The sequence below is a fragment of the Ochotona princeps genome, chromosome 10 (assembly GCF_030435755.1).
Source record: "Ochotona princeps isolate mOchPri1 chromosome 10, mOchPri1.hap1, whole genome shotgun sequence".
NCBI classification, from domain to species: domain Eukaryota; kingdom Metazoa; phylum Chordata; class Mammalia; order Lagomorpha; family Ochotonidae; genus Ochotona; species Ochotona princeps.
In genome coordinates, this window is record NC_080841.1 from 73,543,862 (window position 1) to 73,569,910 (window position 26,049).

A 26,049-nucleotide genomic window follows, 5' to 3' on the forward strand; every position below is an offset into this window, starting at 1 on the left:
ACATGCTTTCAGACCTCGCCCAAGTCCTGATCCTTGTTGTAGCTCCACAGCGGACAGATGCCCACGTTTTGTGCAACTTGTTGTGAAGACGGTAACACATGGAGGGTGGCTGATGAACTTCTGGTAAAGCCCAGTACCCACCACCATTGCCTATTGGCCTGATGTCATGGATCCAGAGCAAAGCCTAGAGAGCTCAACGCTGTGTTTCATGTCGTTGTTCTTGCCTTGTTGATTACACTTTTATTGTTGCTTTGCTTCTCAGATTTGCCTCTGTCTGTGCTGAGGAGCGTCCAGTTTTAATGAACACTCACAGCATTTCTGAAATTAACCATTGAAGTGTTCATAAACCTCAGATGACTTTGCAAAGAACAGCCTAAAAATTGACCTTTGTGATCCTATTCAGTGGGACTGGGAAATCTTTGTGAGAGATAAGGGGTGTGTGTGTGTGTGTGTGTGTGTACACATGCACTCCAGTTCACGTGTCCTTTATGGACCCAGGAAAGCACCAGTTATTTGCCTCATGCCTGATTAGGCAAACAAAATACATCTGGTAAACTTTAAAAATCCGTAGCATCGTTTGTCTGGGATCTGTTCTTAGTGCTAACTCTAGAAGGTATAAGGTGAAAATCACTGCCTATAGATGATCTTTTTGTAGTTCGTTTGATTTCTTATTTTTTTATTTACTGCTTTAGAACAAATTCCCTTTTCCTGAGTTTTATGAAGCACTTGAAAAGTGAGCTTATCAAGTGTCATAGTGCTATGAAAAGGAAAAATAATTTGATTTATTTCCTTGAAAGTAATATTTCATGTGTACTTTCCTATCTGTAAAATGAAATCTACACAAATGCTTACGGAGACAACTAGCTGTATCGTCTTTGTCTTCCCAGTGCAAATCATTCATAAAATATTATTTCTTTAGTAGATTCGTAGATCTGCCCTTCTTTCTAATAAAATTTTAACATATTCATTTTAGAGGGATGTTGGGTGGAGATTTCCCTCTGATGGTTCATTCTGCAAATAACTCCAACCAAGTGACTGTAGGAGTGGCAAGGACCCAGCTGATTGAGCCACCACTGCCTACCTCCTACTGTCTGCATTGGCAGCAAGCTGAAGTCAGGAGGGTCCTGAGACTTGAACCCAAGCACTCTAGCTGGGGCACCGAGCCAAGACTGGTTGAGCACCCTGTTAGGCTACGGTTTTATCTTACCTGCTCTTATTAAAACTGCTGCCCCATCTTGAAAATTACATGCAAGTTGTAATGTCAGTGAATGCTAAGATCAGTCTTGTTTTGACTCTTCATGATTTAATTTAATTTTTTTAATTTAATAATACTCTGAGCTACAGAAAACTCATGTCACACCTATTTGTCTTCCAACTAATAACATGACAAGGCGACTCCTTAATTATTGATCAACATATGGGCTGATGACCCCATGTTGAGATAAACTCTTTAGTCGCCCCCACTGTTCAGCGTTTTCATCTGTCTTTTCTAATGTGTCAGGGAAGACCCCGTGTCAGTATCCGGGTTGCCCAGGTGGTGGTGCCGGGCTGGTGATCGCGTCCTGGGGAGGCCGCATTAGCCTCCCTGAGTACCTGCTTGGGCTCTGAGGGATGAGGATGCCATATCGGGTTATAGCAGTCAGCTCTGATCGCCTTCAAAGTTTGCTTCTGTTGCTGTTACTATCCCAGGCTTCTCTTAGCTTCTCCAGTGTTCTGGATCTGCACTTCGATCTCTGCGCTATCACCATGCCTTCTTCCTTCTGTCTCCCTCCTGTCCTACACAAAGGCTTTCTTTCCAGGCCTGCAGCTGTGAGAACATAGATCTGATCTGGTTTCTCTTCTTGGTGTGGGATAGTTGAGAATGAAGCCTGGGGTCTGGGGGCCCCCTCCTTGTCTTGGTGACATAGCCCCTGGCGCTCCCTCACCTTGGTGAGGGCTGGGGGACAGCAGTGCCCTGAGAGAGGAGGGGCTTGTGGTGCTGCTGGTGCAGGTCGTTTTCAGTTGCCTCAGAATGATTTTGTCTGGGTGTCTGAGCTGCCTCATCGTTCCCCCTTTGTAGATGTGCTTTGGACCCTTTTAGGTTATTCATGTGACATGGAGCAAAAAAAGCTTGATGGAAATTGCCTCTTAAGACAGACATGAGTAACTCATGAAGACAGCGCTCCCTGATGTTGGAATTAGACAAAAGGATAAAACGTCTGGGAGAAGTTAGAGTGTTGTCACTTCAGGTTGAGGCACTGTCTTCTGAGTGCTGGGCGTTCCTGAAATCTGAAGCTTTTTGAGTGCTTGCATGCACAGAAGTTCCCTGTGTTTTTTGAAGCCTGGAGGATTTTAGAGTCTTGCATTATGGGTGTTCAGCCCTTGGAGTCTAACATGGTTTTAGCAAACTTGGAAAAATACCTCTGAGTTTGATACTCCTCTGGACGCTGGGGTGCTCAGCCTCTTAGATGACTTGATGTATGCATTAGCTTCTAGAGTTAATAACTGAGCGAATCGAGTTGGTCCCTGAAGTTCTCCCTATACATAGACGCTGGGGTGTGTGGATCTCACGGCTGTTGCCCACTGACTGACGTTCTGTCCCTGTCCCTCCTTTCCCGCCCTTCCAGGTTCCCCCAGTCGAGATGTGGGACCCTCACTGGGCCTGAAGAAGTCCAGCTCCCTGGAGAGCCTGCAGACGGCCGTGGCCGAGGTCACCCTTAACGGAGACATCCCTTTCCACCGCCCCCGGCCCCGCATCATCCGAGGGAGGGGCTGCAACGAGAGCTTCCGTGCAGCCATCGACAAGTCCTATGACAAACCCTCGGTGGATGACGATGATGAAGGCATGGAGACCTGTAAGTGTGGTAGGGCTGGACAAAAGAATGGTGACCACAGCCGCTGGACTGTAGCCACTCTAAAAGCATGCTCCACGGAACCCCTACTCCCAGCAGGATCACTGATGTAGGGAAAGGAAGATACTGTGTCGTCTTGTTCTCTCTCAATTAGGAAGTGTGCTTGTCTGGGGCCATGTGTCCTGTGATATGCCTTGGGCTGTTTGCGCATCTGTGTTTGCTGCCAGCCTTCAAGTTTGGGAAACTCCTTAATCGTTTTCAGTAAATCTGGTTATTTTTAGTATGATTTTTCTTTCCTTGAAATTAGTTTTTTTGTAAAGTAGTTGCTTTTTTTTTTTTTTTTTTAATATTTTCAGCTTTAATTCAGTGTATATTGGTAGATTTGATCTGTGTTCAGAGTAAATACTTGGGGAGTCTTTATCCACGTGAAGGAGGTATAAAATTGTCCTGAGACCAAAGTGTTTGCACATGGATGTTGTAGAGATGTCTCCAGGAGTGTGTATAATGATCTGTAGAGGTGAGTTGGGCTATCACTTGGGGGGCCCGTGTCCATTCTGAGAGCTTTGCCTCTGCTTCTGAGCCTGCTTCCTGCTGGGGCACAATTTGGGAGGCAGCAGGTGATGGCTGAAGTAGCTGGGTCCATGGCACCGGCTTGGGAACACACAGATGGGGTTCCTGGCTTTGGCCTGGCCCAGCCCTTCGTTGCTGGCATTCAGGGAGTGAACCAATAGGTTAAAAAAAAAAAAACTCTCTGTCTTTCACTCTCCTTTTGAGTAAATAATAATAAATAAATGAGCTTTAAAAAAAAGCAGTGATCTTAAAAAATACATTCTCCTTCTATGCTTAGGATTTAGTATTGCTTTCCTTGAATGGAAGTAGCAATATATATTTCCGTTTGCGTTTCTGTGTTTCCAAGTAGCCAAGTATTTTAAGCCAAGATTATTGCAAGTCAGAGGTTAATAGGGATGAGCGGTATGTTTCTCATGGTATGTTGAGGAGGGAAAAGCAATATTTATAAATGTGCACTTCAGAAAGTTATCTTTTATATCCAACATTTGTGGTAACAAAAATAACCATTCTATTTAAAAATTATGGGAAAGCTCTGCTGATGTGATTCCATAGATGAGAAAGGACTTAGAAATCCCAGGAGTCCCCGTACCGCTTGCTGATCGCTCGATGCTTACAACTGGTAACTGAGGCTGTTGCTTTCTAACCATACATTTAACTGCAGATTGGAGGTACTGTATCCCAAAGGAAAAGCCAGGAGCAAAAGTAATATTCTTTAAAAGCAAAAACAAAAGTCTATTGTTTCATTGCATTTGAAAGCGAGTCAGAGAACACAGTCGGTGATCTCCCATCTGTTGTCCAGTCCCCTAATGTCTGCCGCAGCCGGGGTTGGCTCAGGATGAAGCCAACAGCCCCGGATTCCACCCAGGTCCTCCAGGTCCTTGAATCAGCATCCCTGAGTTGTGCCTGAACGGGAATCTAAAATCAGAAATGGAGCCAGGAGCCGAATGGCGTCTTCCCAATAGGGCAGGCAGGTGTCGCATATGGCCTCAGAGACCAGAGATAATTCACATGGATTAGAAACGTAAGGGAGACCTGGAGACAATGCAAAATGATAGGGTTTTTGCCTGCATGCCTGGGGTCGGAGGATCGGATGTTGCCCTGGTGGGTGACATAGCATGTGGAGCAGAACTCGGGGAGAAAATGACTGTCTTTCCTCCGCCTCTGCTCTTCGTTTTCTGCCTGAACCCAGGGCTCTCGGACACGTGCAGCCAGTTCTTACTGGTCACGTTATCTGCCTGTACTACCCAGGCTGGGCTCCATGAGCCTGCATCCTGTGAGCAATCCCACCATGCCCATCTCTTCTTGCTTTCCCCATCATCATTGTTTGACTCTTACAAATGCCCAATGTCTGTCCTAGATGCGTCTTTCATGAAAATACACTGCCTTGGCCCCTTGATACATGTGTGGGTATGTGTATGTTTTTAAGCATCTGCAATGTATGATCTTCACAAACCGCTTTCTTGCTCTGGCTAAGCCAGTATCCACAGTCCCTTACCGCTCAGCGGTTCCTCATGGCTTAGATTTCTCATGTAATGAACACCCAGCTGACCCAGCCTTTTCCTAATCCTTAAAGGAACTGGGTTGTGGGATCCTTCCACTCATGTCAGAGACCCATTTTGAGGCTCTTGTTTCTGCTTGCCCAGCTCTGGCTATTGCAGCCATTTGTAGATTGAACAAGCAGATGGAAGGTAGCTTTCTGTTTCTCTCTCCTTACCAAAACAGTAAGAAAGTATGAAGATTGAAAATGAATTCTGAAAACTGGCATCCTATATGCAAATAAGCCACTTCATGATTTGGGTCACATCACTTCAACTCCAGTAGCAAATAGACAGTGTATCTCAGGTGACTGTAGGCTCCTGTGAGGTTTTGGGGAGGGTGGGACCGCCAACTTCACCCCTCACCGTCTTTTCATGACTCTTCTGCCTAAGCAGATATTTTCTGAGTCATTTTGTGCTTTTGGTCTTTTAGGGTAGTTGGTGGGGTGTGCCCCTCGCCTGAGGTGTTTACAATGCTTGTTGTCCTGTGTTGGAGTGCCTGGTTGGATTCCAGGCTCTGTGTTCTGGCTCCTGCCCTCTGCCAGTGCACACCTGGGAGATGACAGGTAATGGCTCCGAGTCCTTGAGTCCCTGGCGCTCAGAATTTTGTTCTAGCACAGCGCTGGCCATTTTGGGAATTTGGGGAAGAAGCTCTGATGGAGAAAAATTTCTTTCCTTTGTTGGCTTGTCAAAAATACGTAGGTAAGTAGGTAGATAAAGGAGAAGTCGTTTGCACAAGGAAGAAAAAGGGTTGGAAGTTCTGACCTTTTTAGAAGTTTCTCAGGCCCCATCTGGAGTTAGAAACCTGTGATTTTTGTCCCATTCTCAGTTCTGAGGCTGTTTTGTCCTGCAAGGCTTGATTAAGGCCCGGCTGCGTGCGCTCTAGAGTGAGGAGCCCAGCGTGGCATGACGCACACAGTCATTGAATGTGCCAACCTTTGGCTCCTCCTGCTGTGCTATCCGGCTCGTTTTGCAAACTGTGGACCTCCCTGCCTCTGCAAACGTGTTTTCCTTCTAAAGACAAAACTGTCTGACAAGGGCAGGGCACGGTTGATGGCCATTAAGCTCTGGCCGTTCCATGTGACCAGCTACAGGAACCTTTTTCCACCTCTGCTGGTGAGGATGGGGTGATAACTAGGCTTGCCTGCTCCTGTGTGCCCAGCTGTGCCCAGCTGTACCCTTGTTGTCTTTCAGTGATTCAGGACTTGACTGTTCAGGTCCTTCATGGTACCCCATTTGTGCAGTCTCAGCCTCTGGTGGACACTCAGATGCTGTGTCCCAAGTGGAAACAGCTCTGTAGAATGGGCTGTTGTTTGAGCCACCTGTCTTTGTGACACAGGACATCTATGAGGCTGCGATGTGCCCTTTTAGTGTTGAGAAACATAGGGGCCATTGTTGGCAAACACCAGTAGGGTACGTGGTGGCTTCCTGAGGCACTCCAGCTCTTGTCCACTGCGCTCAGCACACAGTTTCCCATTTGTGGATGGGGCACCTGGACGCAGGTCTGTGTGACTGGGCTTACCAGCGGGTGCAGCCGTTCCCAAGTGATTCTGTTTCCTGGCTCTGAACAGATTGGTCTCCCCTCTGCTGTGGTGACTTCCTGGCACGGGCACAAGACAGGGGCCTGACGGCTTGGGCGGGTGCCACGTGGGATCTGCTATCTGTCATCTTCCATGGATGCGGGCTCTTCCTGTGGGGCTGACAGGGGCCTGCATTTTTGTCTTTCCTTTCATCCATCTGGCACTCCGTGTGGCGCGAGAGTGTCTGGATCAGGATAGAGCTTTGTTTGCTGGGACCCATTATCTCCAAGGCCCTACCTGCGTTTGACAGGTCAGGGCATCTGCAATCTGCTCCCTCTGCCGTGCAAATTACGCACCCAGCCTGGCGCACAGCGAGCGGCCCCTGCATCCCGGCAACCGGCCCGCGTCTGCTTGGCACCAGGGCTGCGTGTGCCACGATGGTGCTTTGTTCAACTTGTAGCCAACATGCGGTCCCATTTTCTGTCCTCGGAAGTTACCACTGAGCATGAGCCCTGTGATCGAGTCAGTGGAGGCTTTGTAGGGAGGTTAGGGAAATGAGACGCTGCTTTGCTGAATTCCTCTTCTTGATCTAAGGATTTATCAAGTAAGGAGTCTTAGATGTGAGAAGCTTGATGCTGGCAGACGGGCGGACACTGCCTGTGAGTAACTTGTCTGTTCTCCTAGAGCGTTCTTGTTATCTGCGATCCGTTATTGACATTCCTGTGAGTGATTTAGGTTTCTGGTGGGAGATTTGAAGAAAGTCAATTTGTGTGATTCGACAAACCACTCTGTTTCCAGTGAGTTTTGCTTTTGGGCTTCTTAGTATCTTTTCAGCATTCCTTTCTCCTTGTCTTCCATTTGTGCAAAATGTTATGCAAAGCATAACATTTTTACCATGACCCAGTCCTGTTAAAACACAGTAAGCCTGCTCTAAAGGAATCTGGATGTAGGTGTGGAAGTCTAAGCCCTTGGCAATTACAATCAATCCAGTTTGACTAATCCATTGCAGTGGAGAGTTGGAAGTTCATCTATGAAGTCTTGTTCAACCAGGCTGGGAAAAGAACACATTATCATGTCTTTTTATGCCAGCTGTATACATTGATATCCCACTGTGGTTGATTTTCAGGGAGTTCTTGATTGCAGAGAGGGTGTGTGTGTGTGTGTGTGTGTGTGTGTGTGTGTGTTGAGGAGTGATTTTAGCCAGTAGTGCCTGCCCTCATTCACCACTGTGGTTCCAGTGCTACTGCACCAGAAGTGGTTGATGAGAGCTTCCTTAAGGTCAGAGTGGTCAACAGTGTGTGTGTGTGGTTCACTGCCAGTCGACTTGTTAGGCCTGATGTGCCTCACATCTATCTGGGCCACCATAAATTTTCTAGCCAAAGGAGGTGGTTCGCGGTGGCTGCGTACCACTTGGGTGTGCCAACAGCCATGGTGAAGGCAGGGCAAGTCGTCTCAGGGCCTGGTGACACAGCGTCTTGGTCCACTCATCATCTCACCTGGAAAGATGTATGATGGATGTTGATGTGCTTTTTCTCAGTTTGTGCTGCTGGGCACTTAAAAACGTAGGGTCATCTCTCACTGTGTCACTGCTCTGCTGCCAGGCTTTCTTCATTTTCCCTCTGGAAATATTCATTGTACCACATCTTTCCAAGCTAGTGCAGGCCCTCATTGTTTAATATCCGAAGTTACTATGAGGTCTCCTGAGTGCTTTGCTTGCTTCAGCCTGGCTCAGTAAACTGTGAAATCTCTGCTCACAGTCCTCTCAAGCCCCTCCCGCTCTTCTTCTGCCTCCCCTCCTTCCTATTCTATCAGTTTGATTATTTGAAAGGCAGAAAGTAACAGCAAGGGAGAGGCAGAGAGACATTCAGGTCTTCCAGCCTGCTTGTTCTCTTCTGAAATGCCCACATCCTCCAGGACCAGGTGAAGCCAAGAGCCCAGAGCTCCATCCGGGTCTCCCATACTACAGTCCTCGTTTGTGCATCACGCTTGCCCATAGGGTGCACATTTTATAAGTCAGTTTCTTGTGTTCTTCTGTGAATACACCTGAGGCCATGTCTTCCTTGTTCAAGCAACTTTTTCTGAACAATCTAGTTTCCCTTGACTCTCTAACCACTCCCCACTCCCTCACTGTCACGCAATTGTAGAGGAAGCTTCTGGGACAGTGTAGAAAGTATTTTTTTCCCCCAAAGTTCATGGGTTGCTCGTAGTTCCCCTCAAGATGGGTTACAGTTCATGGTTGTTGAGGGCACTGGCTTTGGAGGTACAGTCACTGCAGCTTCTTAAAGAGAACAAAAGAGGGTAGCCAGCGAGAGCGTCGCGTGCCATGGATGCTCCTATCTGCATGTTCTTAGGCTGCTTTGCTTTCTTCTGGGCAGTGGACTCCTGCTGTGATGAAGGGAATACTCCTTTGTGTGTTGCTGAGACATGGAGCTGACAGGAAACCCCACTGGTGCTTTCAGATAGATGTTCTGGTGGCAGGTTCAGCCTGGGAGTTGTCAGCCTGGCCATTGGGTTCCACGTGGTCAGCTGTGAGGAAGGGAGCAGCGTGCCCTCCTGCTGGGCATTGTCCTGTGGACGGGAAGCAGCCTGTGTGTGGACCTTCCTGGGGTGCTAGGGCAGTAAAATCTGCTGAACACTGCAGTATTGTCTCAGGCACGGGTGGCAGGGACAGCTATGTGGGAGTCCTGCCTGCTCCCCAGGGAGAAGCTTAGCACATAGCAGGCTGGAAGAAGGGCACTTTGTGATGTATCCCTACTCTGTGCAGTGGTGACGTACCGCTTTCTTCTCATCCTCACACACTGAGGTTTCCCAAAATGACACCTGTTTCTAGGGTACAGTGTCTTTGGGGTCATGTGTGTTAGGGGCTGGGGTCATCTCTTTGACATCCACCAGTTGTATGATCACTGGGTGGACTCCCACAGACCTCCCTCGCCCTGGCCTACCAGCCTGACCTTCGTGGTTCTTCTTCCAGCACTTCCAAGACCCCGCGCCTATTCTAAAGGCTTCACGCTTCACACCAGCTTTGTGAGGGTGTGAAGAGGAGTTATCTTTGTGCTGTTCAGAGAAGACTGTTTTTTCCATTGCTGAGAACTCAATGTTATAAGTCAGAGTCCAGGACAGCAGATCCTGCTGTCGGCCTCCATCTGGATCGCTAGCTGTTCATTTCCTACATCTTTCTTTCTTTTCCAGAGAAACAAAAATAATATCTATGTCCCCAGCATGTTCAGTTTCTGCCTAGGACCTGGCAGTGCCTAGGAGTCCAGTTCTCATGAATTTTTATTGAATTGTTTTTAACTTAACACTGCTTAGTAGAGAATGGTACTGGTCCATGGATGTGCTAAATCTAGGGAAATTCTTTATTATTATTAATGTCTCATTTTAACTGAATTGTTACATTCAGGCCTTTGTTTACCAGAGTACACTGTTCCTGTTTGTAGGTGATTTTTTTTTTCCCGAGCAGGGAGGAGCCACAGACTCCTTGTCCACCTAGCCCTACATTCATTCACTCAGCAAATAGTTAACATTGTTTCTTTAGGCCTTGCCCTCAGGAGAGTACTTGTTGACTGATCAATAAGAAGTGGCTTTATGTTATTGTTTTGGTTTTGTATTTCCCTGTATTTCATGATGAATCACATCTTAGATATGCCATAACTGGTTTGCGGCATGATTTGTACAATGTGCCTGTTAGGATGCTTTCAGTGGCACTTAATAAAAATCCGACTTAAACCAACTCACACCCTGAGGAAATACAACCTCTTTCATCTTTTTAAAAGATTTATTTACTTTTACTTGACTGGGAGATTTTCAGAAAGTGAAGGAGAGATAAAGAATGTCTTTTATCCACTGATTCACTCCTCAAGTGGCTGCAGTGGCCAGAGCTGAGCCGATCCGAAACCAGGAGCCAGGAGACTTTTTCTTCGTCTTCCACATGTGTACAGGTTCCCTAGGACTTAGGCCAACCTCCGCTCTTTTCCCAGGCCAAAAGCAGAGAGTTAGATGGGAAGTGAGAAAGCTGGGATGTGAACCAGTGCCCATATGGGATGCCAGTGTCACAGGGGATTAGCGTGCTGAGCCATTGTGCCAGCCCCAGTACATCATCTTTCATCATTGAGTGCTGACTGGAATTGGACATCATTGAGGTTTATTATTCCGTAGTGTAGTGGTCTCGCTAGGGACCCAACATCTCCTGGTTCCTCCTCTCCGTGACGGTGCTCACCCACAGGGCATTTGGGAAGTTTAGAGACTTTCTGCTTTCCTTCTCATGTCTGACAGCCTGGGATGAGCCTGGGACGTGTCCATTCAATGTGACTGCTGTGGATCAACATGTCACCTGCGTGTGGCACTCAGCGGCCGGTATGATTTTACATAGCATCCTCCCTCCCACCCCCAGCCTTGGAGCTGGGTTGCGTTCATGAGCAGGTATAGGATCTGTCTAGGAGGAAATGAGTTAGAAATGCACTGGACGAGTGGCCAGCATCAACCACCAGCAATGAAGACCGTGGTGAGCCTGGAGCACACAGTCCCGTCTGGGCAGGGGACAGCTTGTGTTGGCTGAGATGGACAATACTAAAGGCACAGGTGCGGGACCTTCTGCCTCTGGTCCCCAGTGACCAGTCTTTGGTAAACCTCGTGGTGCCCCATTCTCTCCACAGGATGGTTCCTTTAAGAATTGAGCAGCTTGATTCATCATGTGGACTAGAATTTTAACTGAGCTGCTTCGATTGGCATCTGCTGAAAACACGGTAATTAGAGATGCCTTAATTGCAGCAGGCCCGTGCTGCCTTAAGGAGAAGCAGGCAGCTTCATGCCACATCTTCTTTAAAAGAAGAAAATTTGCAAGTACTGTCCTTCTATCCAGTCACATGGGAAGGGAACTGATAGTTCAGCGCCGAGCAAGTTAAAACAGGCAGACACATTGTCAGAAATAGAAATCATAGAAATCTGTGTGTGGAAGGAGTTGCTTTCATTGTGCAGGCTGTTGGCGAAAGGAGAGACAATAATCTGTAACTAGGAGAAGAATTAAAGAGAACAGAGCAGCACGATGTATGCGGCATTTAAAATAGCGAGTTATCGGCGTGTGGTTTATGAGCAGTGCTTACTAGTTTGTTCCGTGAACACAGTTGATTGGGTCGTTGACTGCTCAGATTCGTCGGTGTTCTTTTTACATGAGCATTATTCGTATGAATATTTTGTTGCAGTTTTTATGATTGCGTGTAGGAATGTTTAGTGTTTCCTTAGTTGGTGATATTTCACTTATTTAAAAAGTTAAGATTAGTGTTAAATGTAGAGAGTTTAATTTAAAAACTTAAAATCTGACTTGTGTGTTGGAGATGTTGAATATTATATGTTTTCGAAAGTTCAGCAAGTGCATACTCACTTATTGAGCTTTAACAAAACCATTGTCTTCACACAGGAAGGATACAGAAAGAGATTCTTTCTTTCTCTACTAAATGCTTTCAGGGTTTAAAGCATATATAACATGAAACTAAAAGAACATCTTCTGTTTGTACATGTGAAGCTACATATTGCTAAATATTTTTAATTAGCTGGCATCCGAAGGGATTGGTTAAGTCAGTACACCCCCAGCAGTTTCTGGGTAATGCGCGATCTATATTGGGATGTTTAGAACAAGCATAAACAATCCTCATATGTATCATTGTCAACAGTCTCTAGTTTTAGGGCCAGAAGCTATAAGGTAGGATCTCTGAGTTCATACAAACCAATGTTAATAGGTAATTTAGTGCTTCAAATTACTTAGCTTAGGAAATAGGTTGCCTTACATACACCAAGCAATTACTGCTACTATGAAAAAAAGTTGGCACTGAGTGTGCCATCAGCATATAGTGATCTGTGAAGGCACTGCCTTGGTGCTGCCGCCGAGCCAAGAGCAGAGCAGACATATGCCCCTTGAACTGCTGCCAACACTGCTAGGCAGAGAAGGAACAGAACCACTCCTGATTCTTCCATTCATGATTTATGATAATGGTCGCCACGGAAGACTGAGTCATTTACATTTATTGAGCTCGTTGTTTTGTTTATAGTTTCAGATGTTGTAGAGGGTTGTAAAATCCATTAGATGACACGTGCAGAGCTGATCATCTGAGCATAGCAGTAGACCAGGCCCCAATTAGAGTGAAACCAGGGGCGTTGGGCATTCCTGGTGCTGCTGAGGCTGGGTTGTGATCAGGCTGGTTTCACTGGCTCTGACGGCTGGGAGGCATTTTTCTGAAGCTGGAGGACTGGGGATACCCAGGGAGGAGTTAGATGTCGTTAGGGTTGGGAGGAAGCCATCAGTCAGATTTCACCAGTGGTCCATTGATGAGCGGTGTATCTTCCCAGCAATCCTTCATATAGGAGCTCTGAGGGTGAAATGTGCTTGAGATGTGCCACAGCGAAAGGTTGCGTGGAAAGCAATGGGCCGCAGGGTCCAAGTGCTAGTTACCTCAGATTCCCAGGAAATCACCAGCAGCCATGAATATCATCCTCGTATTGCAGCAGACCTGGGTTTGTACCTGCCAAGAAGTTTTGAGAATTGTTTAGTAATGATTTGGTCCATGGTCTAGAATTTTGAGGCCCCACCCTCCCCCCTTCTCAGTGGGTTGAAGGCGTGCTTTGTGGGCACAGGGGGTATGCCATGTTCAGGGTGGTGGGCTAGACACTGCCACCCTGCATGAGCTCCCATCTGAACAGACCCCCTGTGATCAGCAAAGCCCTTAGCAGGTCAGTTAGTTGGCCAAGACATTCTTTGCCTGCTGTGTGTCCTGCAGAAGTTACATCCTCAGGATGGAGGGTTTCACATGATCCCAGCATGCCATACTGCAGTACCTGGGTTCATGTCCTGCCTCTGTCCAATCACAGCTTAAGGCAGCAGGTGATGGCTTGGGTATCTGCCACTTGTGTGGGAGACTGGACCAAGTTCTTGGTTTGGCAGGTGTTTACTCTCAATCTCTCTCTCTGCCTCTGAAATAAACAAAAGCAACCAATGATTGTAAGACTAAGGATTTTTAGGGCCCCATTCATGAGAATTTGTAACTTGCTTCCTCTGAGTTGCTGAAGTTCACTGTGCAAGGACACTAGAGCAAAGAGAAGGACTCCTTTTCTTGCTGGAAAAGTTAGTCTCATTGACTTCCAAATCAGTTTCAGATTCAGGCCTGGGGCTGTTTTTAGTCTTTGTACCTAGGGTGAGAGCTGCTGAAGTGGGAAATGGGTTCCCTTTTTAACCAAATGTGTCAAAAATTCTGCACCCCTGTCCTTTTTGTAGTGCTAAATAGCTGACATTTAAAAATAAAGCTATAGCACTGGGGCCTGACCTCATGGGTCATTGCTTGTCTCTGATTTGCAGGAATTGAATACCGGAAACAAAGCTATGAGGACAAATTGGCTGCTCTGTTGGTAGGTGTCTTGCTAAAAAAGAGATCAGACCCAAATTCTCTTGGAGGTGCAGTAGCCTGTTTGGGAGATTGGCACCTTGCAGCCTACCTGTCCTGAGTTAGAGGAAGCATACTTTAAATCCCTGTCATTCAAGTGCAAAATGATTGTGTTATTCCTTGCTCTTGGACCCTCCTCTTGGTGCAGGTTCTAGGATGATTACAGCATTATGCAGTTTTTATCTGTGACATGCAGGGGAGTGAGATCATTGGCTGGGTCATGGTCACATTCCTTCCTCAGTCCAGCTGCAGTTCTGTACAGCTGGGCATGTACAGTGAGTCAAAACGTACACAGCATTTATGTCTGGTATTGTCTTCATGCAGACGGTCACAGATGATGTGATCATCCACTGTGGAGGCAGACAAACACACCCATTCTTGTGTGCTTGCTCGTCCTAGGTGGACACATTCGGAAGCCTGAGGATAGAGGTCCTTGTGCCAACCCCCATGTACCTGCTGGTGTGTGGTGCAGCCCAACTACTCTAACTACATTTTAACGAGTCTTACGTGTATTTTCCTTGTCCAAGGCAATAAAGATAAGCTCCTTTTTCTCCCCCGCCTTCTTAGCATCCTATTAAAATGATGCACAGGACCGTCTGGGGTCTGTGTTGCAGGAGAGGTGATGGGGCCCTGAGCAGTCACATGGGGCAGCGATGGACTGACCAGGAGTGGAGGAGGGGCCCTTCTCTTGGGAATCTGTGCTGTCTTCTCCACTCATGCCAGCCACATCTGCTCAGAACTTAGCACTGATGTCTTATTTGAAAGGAAGAGTTAACAGAGAGACAGAGAGACCCCACACGTGTCCCAGCTGTTCCACATCCCATCCTGCGTTAGTTGTGGCGTCAGCACTGATCCCACTGCGGTAGTAGGGTTTTTTCCACACCTGTGTTTTTTGCCTCCCCATGTTCTCCACTGTGTTTTACCATCCTTTTTTTTCCCTCCCTTCCAAGTGGAAGAAGACACAGAAGAAAGCTCTCGGTCAGGGAGAGAGTCCGTGTCTACTGCCAGCGACCAGCCCTCCCACTCCCTGGAGAGACAGACCAATGGCAACCAGGAGCGGGGTGACAAAGGTGAAAGGAAGAGAGATAAAACTGGCAAAGAGAAGAAGAAAGACAGAGACAAGGAGAAGGACAAAATGAAAGCCAAGAAGGGCATGCTGAAGGGCCTGGGAGATATGTTCAGGTAAGTCTCCAGCAACCACCACCCCACGTGTGTAATCCCTGACATGTGTCAAGGCGTGGTGTGCTGAGAGACACAGCATACAGGGGAGGGGAGGGTGTGCCTTCCCATCAGTCACAGATGCACATACGCCGCTCCGGGTCCCCAAGCTATGGGCCATACCCCCATACGTGGTTCGATGGTGTATGACTGCCCACGACTGTGGGAGTGAGAAGAAGTACTAATGGCACAAGGTTTTTCAAGGCCAGCCATGGTCCCTGTGCAGTGTCCAGTCGTAGTTAGCGCAGTTTTCCCTTGAAGTGTCACACTTGAGTCTCTCAGGACCCTGTTGGTACCTCGCACTCTGACCAGCCTTCTGAGCCACTGTTAGCAGGGGCTCTCGCTTAGAGCCCCAGTGAGACAAAGGGCTGTTAAAGCAGTGTTGGTTCTTTTCTGTGTGGGAACAATGGTTCATTATTTAAATGCAACACAGAGCTCAAGTTAGTGGTAGCATTTAAAGGTTCATTAATAACGAGTGTAATAAAAGAAAAAAAGAATGTTACAAATAGAGCTTCAATTAAGCTGTGTTGATTAATTTAAAACTTATTGCTTCGGCCTGTGACGATTTCATTAAACGTAGTCTGTGGCTGTTTCTTGACAGTTGTTTTTGTGTCCTTAAATTATACTTGAGGGTTACTTAGCATATCCTCTTTTTTAAAAAAGATTGTGCCGTACAATTAAAGTGACAAACTGTTGAGAAGTTTCCCTGAAAGTCAGCCTGGAATGTGCATCGGATTGGTTTATGACACCCAGGCACGTGTTGATGCCAAATACAAAGACGGCTTGGTTGTTGCATAAATTAGAGCCCCACGCGTGTTTGAACAGCGAGTGTGGCTCCGTCTTTGCCTTTTTCACAAAGTAGCTGTCTGCATCACGTTCCCCCACCCGTAGCTTGTTCTCAACTGCAAAACGTGAGCCAGGGTTTTCGTTTTCATAGAATTCCTTCATTTACGATGCCGAGGTTGATCTTCACAAACTCAGGGACCTACAGGTAAGTCAGGCCTGGGGATGTGGGAATTGCGACTCCGGATGAAGGCTGCACAGCACAGCAGGGGTGCCCTGTGGAAGCCCAGGTTCCAACAACAACAGCATGGAACACGGAAACTCACTATAGACTTCCATGAGGTCAGGGCCTGGCCTATTAGCAGTATTATGCTTAATTTAAATAGCACTGGATTGCTGTCACCCAGTGCTTCAGAATGCAAGGTTTTCATCCTGTCGATTTTGCTCTTCTGAATGCTATTTCGGTCAAGTCATCCTTCTTCATTGTATTCCACATCTGAGCAGCCTCACTGGATGAAACTGCTCAAACTGCCACGTTCTGATAGTTTCTGTGGTAGCCAGGAGGCCCTTCATCCCAACTGTGCCGAGGGACAGTCCTACAGAAGGCACACCAGGGGAGTTGGGACCACTGGCTTGTGGGTTTTCATGCCTTAGCTGGCAGTCCTCTGATACATACAGCATCCTCTTCTTGCCATGCAGCAAAAGATACCCTTCTAGTCATTCAGGAGTTACTAATTTTGGTCTGCAACCTGCAAGTGCAGAGGAGAGGCCTGTGTTGGAACTTTGTGTTTGGGGCCAGAAAAATAGTAAGAGTGGGGACATGTTTGTTGTTGGAGAATCCCTGAAGAGATGCGCAGCGTGGGCCTCTTTCTGCTCGGACTCCGGGGCATGCCCCACATGCTCTGTAGTTCTACACCTGTGAGCTCTGCCGCTGTGGCCCATCCTAGATAGCCAGCATCGGGATAAAGAGCCATGCGTTTGGAAACCTCACAGGCCTGCTTATCCTAGAGAACTGAGTTCTGAATTCAGGTGCAGTGGCCTGACATTTTTCTAAAAGTTAGGAAGTGGCTTCCCCCAGCAAGGGTCATTTTCCAGTTACTTTGTTGTGCTTTGCTGGGGCCTCTGGTTTTGAGATGGTTTCCCCTGATTGTTTGAGCTAGCTGCTGATGCCACGAGGCAAGTTCCAAAGTTAACTCCCTGGAAAATGAAATGAAAAGACAGGTGTCTTGTGACAGGTCACATGCTGCAGTGCCTGGGTGAGTCCTGGCTTTGCCTCTGACCCAGGTTTCTGGGAAGCAGCAGGTGAGGGTTCAAGTGCTTTGTCCCCTGCCATCTGCATGGCAGACCTGGATTCAGTTTTTGTGGCCTGGCTCAGCCCTGCTGTTGTGTGTATTTGGGCAAGAGAACAGGTAGATAGAAGATCTCTCTCTCTCTCTTTCTCCGCACACCCCACCCCCCCGCTTTCCAAATAAGTTTTTGTTCAAGGAATATTTGAAATCCACACATACTTTTTTCATAGTATACACTTCCCATGACCTTTCGGAAGACCCTTATATGCTTGGATTTTTAATTTTTTTGCTTCAAATACACGTATTTTTTTAGTTCATTTTGCATTGACTTTGTTTGCCCTCTGAGTGCTGCAGAGCTTTTCCTAGCCCCAGGCTCAGTGGTGTCTGTTCTAGCCGATGCCCTGCTGTGGTGGGAGTGTATATGCCATGGAGCCCTTTTTCCAGCAGCTCCACGCAGCCCACAGGACATGCATGTGCAGCCCTGTCTGCAGAGCCCTGTGACTTGTGTGATGACACTGTCTTCTGTTTGTGGCTTCAGCTGTGGTTTAAAGTTTTCCAAACACCGTCTGTGTTAGTGACTCCTTCCTTCACAGCAATATCATATGGCATATCATTAACATATGGCATTAGTATTTGATAGCACCAATGTTTTAAACTACATTCCATCCCTACTCAGTTGAATGGCCTGGGACCAGTCACCTCCCTCAATTTGGGTGTCTTACTAATTATTTTTTTAAGATTTTTTCTTTTTTAGATGTATTTATTTTTATTGCAAAATCAGATATATAGAGAGAGGAGGAGAGACAGAGGGGAAGATCTCCCGTCCATTGATTCACTCCCAAAGTGACCACAATGGCCAGAACTGTGCCAATCCGAAGCCAGAGGCCAGGAGCTCTTCTGGGTCTCCCATGCAGGTGCAGGGTCCCAAGGCTTTGGGTCGTCCTCAACTGCTTTCCCAGGCCACAAGCAAGGAGCTGGATGGGAAGCGAGGGTTGCTGGGATTAGAACTGGTTCCCATAGGGGATCGTGGCGTGTTCAAGTTGAGGACTTTAGCCACTAGGCCACAGCGCCGAGCCCATTATTAATTATTTTTTGAAGTTCATTTACAGTAACCAAGAGAAAGAAGGGGTCGAGAGATCTTCCAACCATTGATTTACTCCCTAAATGCCTACAGCAGGCGGGACTGGACCAGGCCGGAAACAGATACCTGAAACTCTCCCTCCAGGTCTTCTATTTGGGTGGACCCAGCATGGGCCATCATCTGCTGCCTCCTGCATTCATCAGCAGGAAGCTGGTTTGGAAGACGAGTAGCTAAGATCAGAACTGATAACATTGCTTGGAATATGAGCATCCAAGTGCAACCTTAACCTACTGTACCCTAACATGTACCTCCTCCGCTCATTTGCAATGTAGGGAAGTATGGTAAGATTTTCAAGTCAGTTTCTTTCCTTATAAATAGTTATTTATTTGAAAGTCAGAGATAGAGGGAGAGAGAGAGAGAGAGAGAGAGAAAGAGAGGTGTCAATCTTCCAATCTTCCATTAACTCCCCAAATAGCTGCCATGGCTACAATAACTGACTGGGCCAGGCCAGAGCCAGGAGCCTGGAACTTCCCATGAGTCTCCCATGTGCGTGGTGGGTGTCCATGTACTTAAACCAGATTCCATTGCTTTCCAAAGTGTGTTAGCAAGGAGATAGATCAGAAGCAGAGCAGCTGGAACTGGAACTGGTACTCACATGGGATGCTGGCATTGCAGAGAGTGGCCCAGCCCACTAGACCACAACACTATCCCCAGCCTCTGTCTGTTATTTTTCTCTGAAAAATATTCTATTTCTTTTACATAGCTTTTTTATATCTCATCTCTGCGTGGACACATCTCAGCATGATTTGTGTGGGGGGTCTACATGTTGGTAGTGGTATTGCCCGCCTCTGGTTTGGGCAAGAGGGGTGGGTTCTTAGATTGGTTTTGTTTCTGTTTGTGGTTCAGGTACCAAGAGGAAGGGGTGAAGTAGGTTAGAAACAGTACCATAGCCAGGGTACAGTGCAGTGCAGACCTGGTTAATTGAAGCATGTCCTCTCCTAGGTTAAATATGAGGAGAAACAGGTCACTGAGCCATGTGTTAAGAGCTCAGCAGAGGAGACTTGATGGCTCATTGCTGGGGCAGTTGGCTATCACTGATGTCCCTAGACACGTGGGTTTCTATTTCACACATTGAATGGGAGGCACAGAAATGGAGTCATCGACATGAAGCTCCAAGAAGGAGTGTTGTGCGTCATGCAGACTGCCTCTCTAAATGAACACAATCGTGGTCTTGATGCACGTTTCAAATCACATATGTAAATCTATAAGACATGAAGTAACAGACGTCTGGTGTTCTGTGTCCTCCACGTTAAATTCCCCTTGCACGTAGGAGCCCCTAGAGCCTTAAATAAGATATCTGTTGTCTTAGAAACCCAAGTGTGCTTGCAGCACGCATCAGTGCAGCCCGTTCCCATGTCAGGTGCAACCCGAGCCCTGGCATGCTGCATCTCTGTATGCCTTTGAGTCTCAGGTCCTTGTCTCTGTGATGTTAAAGCCCGTAAGATATATTTGAGAACTCTGCATTTATGTGAAGTTGTCGCTAACAAGGGGACTGAGCCTGACTTCAGAAGGAGAGAGGTCTGTTGCTTAGTGTTTACATGTGTTTGTTTGTTTCTTTTTTTTTTTTTTAAAGATTTTTATTGTTATTGGAAAGCCGGATATACAGAGAGGAGGAGAGACAGAGAGCAAGATCTTTCATCCGATGTTTCACTCCCCAAGTGAGCCGCAATGGGCCGGTACGCGCCCATCCGATGCCGGGAACCTGGAACCTCTTCTGGGTCTCCCACGCGGGTGCAGGGTCCCAAAGCTTTGGGCCGTCCTCAACTGCTTTCCCAGGCCACAAGCAGGGAGCTGGATGGGAAGTGGAGCTGCCGGGACCAGAACCGGCGCCCATATGGGATCCCGGGGCTCCCAAGGCGAGGACCCCAGCCGCTAGGCCACGCCGCCGGGCCCCATGTCCCCATGTGTTTGTTTCTTAAAGCAAAGCGACAGCGTTCCTAAGCAGTATGTTTCCAGGCCTTATTGACGTAAGCAGCAATATATCAAAATCCTGTACTCTCAGTTATGAAGAATTTTAAATCGTGTGTTCCTTTTTTTTTCCTCCCTTCCTCCTTGGCTAGCTTGGAGTAAGTAGAATTTGATGTTACTTTGCTGGGGAACTGGAACTGCTGTCATTTCCATGACACAGAATTGTGTGGACTCCAGCTGACGAACGAGACGTGCCCTTGCTGGGCCTGCCTCCAATTTACCTTGCATTGCCATCTTTTCGTGGTGGCTGAGCGTGCATGGCAGCTGGGCAGAGTGAGAATGAAAATCCTGTTGTGATGATACCACTAAAACAGATCCTCCACTTAAGTGTCCCGTGGTTTTCTGAGGATCCCTGCTCCCCAATTCCATCGCAGTATTGTTTCTGATTCGGTTCTGTCACAGGAGACCATCTCTTAGTTTGAAGTCTTGCTGAGTTGGAAACCAGACCCACTCTCGTGTCTTCCATGTCTAGAGTGTTGGTGTGTTTCAGCACAGCATATGCAAGGTTGAGTGTTGAGTGTGTCGTGTGGGTGGCATGCCTCGGGTTTCGGAGACAGCAGCAGGCATGCCTTCATGTCACTGTCCTGTGTGTGTCTACTAACCCTGTGTCTGTGCGTGTTTCTCATTTAGCCTGACCAAACCGAAGCCCCAGAAGAGGTGACCAGCAAGCCAGACTCAGTGGTGTCTTGAGCAGCGCGTATTGCACAATTACTGTTGTTCTTTAAAAAAAAAAAAAAAATACAAAAAACAATAAATTTACTTTGAACAAATTTTCAGTGGCTGTTGATGGATTTTTGTCGTCGACATCAGTGAGTTTGATGGTCTTGCTTCTATACCCTGGTCATTCTGGAACATTCTGAGTTCAAGCGTGGGGGCGGGGGTGGTTCACATTATTGTCCCCTGATGGGAATGGAAAGCCATGCTGCTTGCTCACTGCTGGCATGTTTGGAGACTGTAGGCACAAGCCCAGTGGGTGGATGTTGGAGTCCATTCAGGTTGCTAGCTGCAGTCACCAGCAGTGTTGTAGCACTGTGTGGTGTGGTAGGGTTGAACTTGGGCCACAGATGAGTTTGCAGGGCAAAGGCCGTGAGGTGGGCTGGGCTGGTCCAGTGGTCCCTGTCCTCCATGAGATGCGAGACAGTGATAACAAAATAGGCCAGTTTGTGAGGGTGTTCTTGGCAAGGGTTGGTTCCTATAATGATTAGCATTTAAACAAGAAATGGGATGTGAGGGAAACCAATATCTGTTCAGGGGATGGCTGCTGAACCAGCTCTCCCAACACCCAGAAGTAAAGCTGCTCCAGTGAATGGTGATGCTAAGATCTGCCGAGAGCAAGAGAGGCAGAAAGCTCGCTCTTTGTGACAGTGTCCGAGACAAGTGTGCCTGGCCTTGGTCAAGTCCCGCAATCCAGGGCTGGGGCAGGTGCGGAGCTCATCTTGTTGTTTTAAAGGAAGCATCTGCCTTGCCTGAAACCTAATTCACGAGCTCATTGTTACCCATGGAACCCCCAGGATTTCAGCAGAAGACTAGTTAGGCTCTGTCTAGTGCAACTGTTGGAAAGACAAGGTGAAGCAGGGAGTGGTGACGCTGGCCCGTGGCCCTGTGAGGAGGATCTCACTGTTCCCAGGCTGAAGCAGTTAGCATTGCCAGTCCCCCCCTCACTGCATGCAGCCTGGCCACACACAGTCCCACCCATGTCGAGCCAGGAGGGAACAGCGTGTGAGGTCAGGGCTCCAAGTCCTTTATGCCTCTGGAGTCGGCGTGGTGTGGAATCAGTGTGACCAGTTTCACCTGGGTGACAGTGGTGACCTGGAGGACAAGGTTACAGTATGCACGCCCAACCCTGCCCCTCTCCACGTGCGGCTCAGGAGCAGTGTTTTGTAAGGGAGAGAAAGAACTCCATGAGCCAAAGACCCGGCATCCGTTTCTTTGTCCTCTTGCTCGTCTCCAGGACAGAGGACAGCTCCGCTGTGTCGTCACACATCCATGCATAAATTCCCAACATGTGAATCTCACGGACTTCACGTACGGTGCTGTTCATTAATAGAGAAGCGATGCCTCCCGCTTTTTTAACACTGGGAAATAAGTGCCAGACGGACCTATTTGCAGCAGAGACAGGTTCTGGGGGAGCTGATCCCTTCCTCTTGAAGCACTCTCTCCCTCTCTTGTTAGCGCCTTTTACAGAGAGAACCTCTGACATGTGCAGGCGGGGGGAGGCGGGAGACCCGGTGGGAAGCTCTCCGGGCCCTTCCCCCAACCGGCCTGCTCACCATTTCTTTCCCACAGACCCAGGGCACGGATGTCAGAGATGACACCTGCTTCGTCCTGTCTGTGAGTGAAGCAGACCTTTTCCTAAAAGAGAATTTTTTTTTTGACAGTTCTGAGCCGCTAAGTCAATTTCACTTCCAGACCAAGTAGAAAATGGCATTTTTTTTTCCCTCTTTTTCTGCTCCTGATGTGAAAATTGAAGACTAGTGACTATTCACTTTCTAATAATATAGGGTAAATAAACACTGTTGCCCTGCTGGAAGATGTCCCTGCAAGATGCATCGGTTAACAGCATCTTGCATGTGGTGCACCGGGAGTAGTCTGTCTGAGGTTTTTATCTGGAAGAGAATGGGTCAAGTCCTTGCAGTTCTGAGATCTACTTTATCCAGCCACACGTTATTAGGTAAAAAATTCAATTGTTGCATCTTCTCAAACCAGTGGGGATGATAAGGGAGTGTCCAATTGGTTTCTTCCGGCCTGGATTTAATCATAGCCGATCGAGACACTAAAGATGAAGTTTTGTATCATTGTGAAATAGCCTTGGCTCTCTTAAGAACAATGCTTGCTGTTGCATTATAGCGCTAATGCTTCTCACCCAGGTTAAGCCGCATGGACTTCTCTTCCTACTCCAGGCATTGCTCTCCCACGTGCTTAAGCTGGTCCTTCCCTTTCCGGTTCCTGTGTCATTCTCCCTTCTTCTCTCCAACTCTCCCCAGGGATCCCACTCTGTCGGGGGCTTAGGCCGAGGTGTTCTGCAGGCCTGCTCCTCTGTCATTCATATCTGCCCGTGACACTGTATGTTGTCTCTGTTTGCTCTGCAGACCACCTTTGCCTGCCCTGTCCTCCCTGCTGGCACCTGCTCTCTGCTCTGCTCAGTAAATGCTGTTCTGCCTGGTCCTGCAGGTGCTGGAGTCAGGGGTCTCCCAGGGGTCCTGCTGGTCTCTGCTCTCTGCTCTGCTCAGTAAATGCTGTTCTGCCTGGTCCTGCAGGTGCTGGAGTCAGGGGTCTCCCAAGGGCCCTGTTGTCTTCTGTTTCTTCAGTAGCACAGGGCTGATAACTTCCAACTACCTTTCTCTTGCCTGGGCATCTTTCAGCTGCAGTGGCAGCTGTCTTCCTAATATGTCCCCTGTCCTCTCTCCCTCTCTCCTTTCTCAGACAATGGCAGCCACCCTTCAGGTAGGTGCGGTCCAAACCTGAGGTCACCCGTGACCCTGCTTTTTTCTTTCCCTCCACACATATGTTCATTTTTTGGAGATACAGGAGCCCATTTGGTGTGTATTCCATACCCAGCACTGTGTTCCTTTGGGACCAACAACCCACTTAGACCTCAACAATATCGACCATGCGGGTCAAGCTTACATCATGGGGCCTTTCTAAGTGAACACAGAGGAACCAAATACAGCAGGCAGGGCTTTTGCAGTTGGAGCCACAGCTCCTCTCCTGCACTGCAAGTGTCAGAGTCATGCCCTGTTCCCAGTGGTCTCTTCTTACCACTGTAGCCAGAAGGTGCTGTACTGTGCTCTTCAGTTGAACCCCAATGTGGCCAAAAAGCACCACACACTGTCCCTGTCTTCAACCCCTCTGTAGCTCTCACTGAAAGTCAAATCCTTGGGGCCCCTGCTGGGCCCCACAGGACACAGACTCAACTGCCCCCTTCCATTCACAATCCCCACTGCTGACACTGGCCTGCCTTGTTTCAGTCTTCCCTGACTGCTTAGTACCTTGGTACTTGCACGTCCTACATCTGGAGTATCCCTGTCTTGAGATGCCCATGGACTCCCTCTCATTGCTTTGCCCTCCTGGCCCTCTGTTCCACAGTCACATGGTGCGTGGGCACCCCGGGAGTGTCCACGAGCTGGGCCTCGAAGCAGTGTTGTCTCCCATCTGGCTCTGTCAGGAAGAACACCCACTTCTGGCAGCCCCACAAGTGGCTCTGAAACCCAGGTCTAGCTCTCCCATCCCTTGTTCCTCTGAGCCATCCCAAGGAGGAAACGTGCCCTCTAGCCCCTTAGCCATGAACCCTGCTGCTGGGAGCGAGAATGCGGGTTGTAAGATCCTCCCGGCCTGTCACCCTTGGGATCTGCTCAGGGCGCTGTGGTGAGTGAGGCCCTGCCCTTCCAGGTCCTCCCAGGGTCAGGCCTACACCTGAGTTCCCCTTGCCTGTGGAGTGACAGCTGGCAAGAACCCCCTCTTCTAGCGCCTCACACCCTCCTGGGGATGTCTTTTGCGGGTCTGCCACCTAGACCTGCATGCTCAGAGAATGCCTGATAACCGGTGAAGGGTGCCTATGGACAGCATCTGTCTGGAACCACTTCTGGTGCTGGCAGGTGATCCTGTCACCAAACCCTAGCTTTAGAAAGTGTTGCCTTGACCTCAGCCTCATCTGTGTCCCTGCTGTGAGGGAGCAGACGGCCCCTCACTGTGCCCCTAGAGCCCCACAGTAGCTTTTGCTGTTGCAGTCACCGCTTCGTTTCTCAGCCTCTGGCTGCCTTGGCCAGTACCTCAGCATTGCTTTCCTTGTTACTCTTGGTGACTGGGCCACCTGAGCACATCTGGTTAGCCCAGCCTCAGTTCTCTGCCTCTGGTGGCCATGTGAGTGCTTCCCGTTTTCTCGGTGTTACTTTTTCGGCTGCTGGTGGCCACAGGCCGTGAGTGTTTCCTATTTCTTCAGCCTCACTTTCATGGACACTGGCAACCTTGAGCGACTGAGTGCTCCTTGTGACCTCAGCATTGCTTTCTCATCCTCTGGAGGCTTCGGGCCACATGCGTGTCCCCTAGTCTCCTCAGTTCCACTTCTTTGATGCTGGCTTCCACTAGCCCTGTGTTTCCCTTCAGGTCAGCCCTGTTCTCTCTACTACTGATGGCCGCCAGGGATGTGTATGTTCCCACGGGTGAGCACCACTTCTATGATGCCGGTGGCCATATTAGCATTCCCCTCCAGCTCAGCTAGCTTCTATGATGTGAGCGGCCATGTTAGCATTCCCCACCAGCTCAGCTAGCTTCTATGATGCCGGTGGCCATGTTAGCATTCCCCACCAGCTCAGCTAGCTTCCATGATGCGAGCGGCCACGTTAGCGCCATGTTAGCATCCCCCTCAAGGTCAGCTAGCTTCTGTGATACAAGCGGCCACGTTAGCGCCATGTTAGCATCCTCCTCAAGGTCAGCTAGCTTCTCTCTGACACTGGCGGCCGTGTGAGTGCTCCCCTTCATGGCCGTGAGTGCTCCCCTCCCCTCTGACGCCTGTGGATGCCAGCCATGTGTTCCCCTGATACCTCAACCTCAGTTTCTGTGACGCAGGCAGCCACATTAGTGTTCCCTATTAGGTCAGCTCTGCTTTCTTTGCCACTTAGCAGCCATGAGTGATGTGAGCATTGCCGTGATGTCAGTTGCCCCAAACTCTTTAGACCTCTGCCCCTTCACAGCGGGCAGTTGCCAGCTTGCATCAGACCCTCAAAGAGGCTGAGATCATCTTAGCGCACCTGAGGGGGTAGGAGGATGA

General features: G+C 48.4%; 1 protein-coding gene across 13 annotated transcripts in view; it reads left to right on the top strand.

Moving 5' to 3' along the window:
* PARD3 (par-3 family cell polarity regulator) overlaps positions 1–26,049 on the top strand; it is a 475,858-nt gene that overhangs the window by 295,850 nt on the left and 153,959 nt on the right. For 11 of the 13 annotated variants that reach the window (XM_058669631.1, XM_058669628.1, XM_058669633.1 and 8 more), the window contains 2 exons: positions 2,607–2,834; positions 14,834–15,065. In XM_058669631.1, the coding sequence (XP_058525614.1) occupies positions 2,607–2,834; positions 14,834–15,065 (460 nt within the window). Of the gene's footprint in view, positions 1–2,606; positions 2,835–14,833; positions 15,066–20,912; positions 21,022–26,049 lie in introns of those variants that run through there. The other 2 variants (XM_058669639.1, XM_058669640.1) reach the window with 1 other exon arrangement.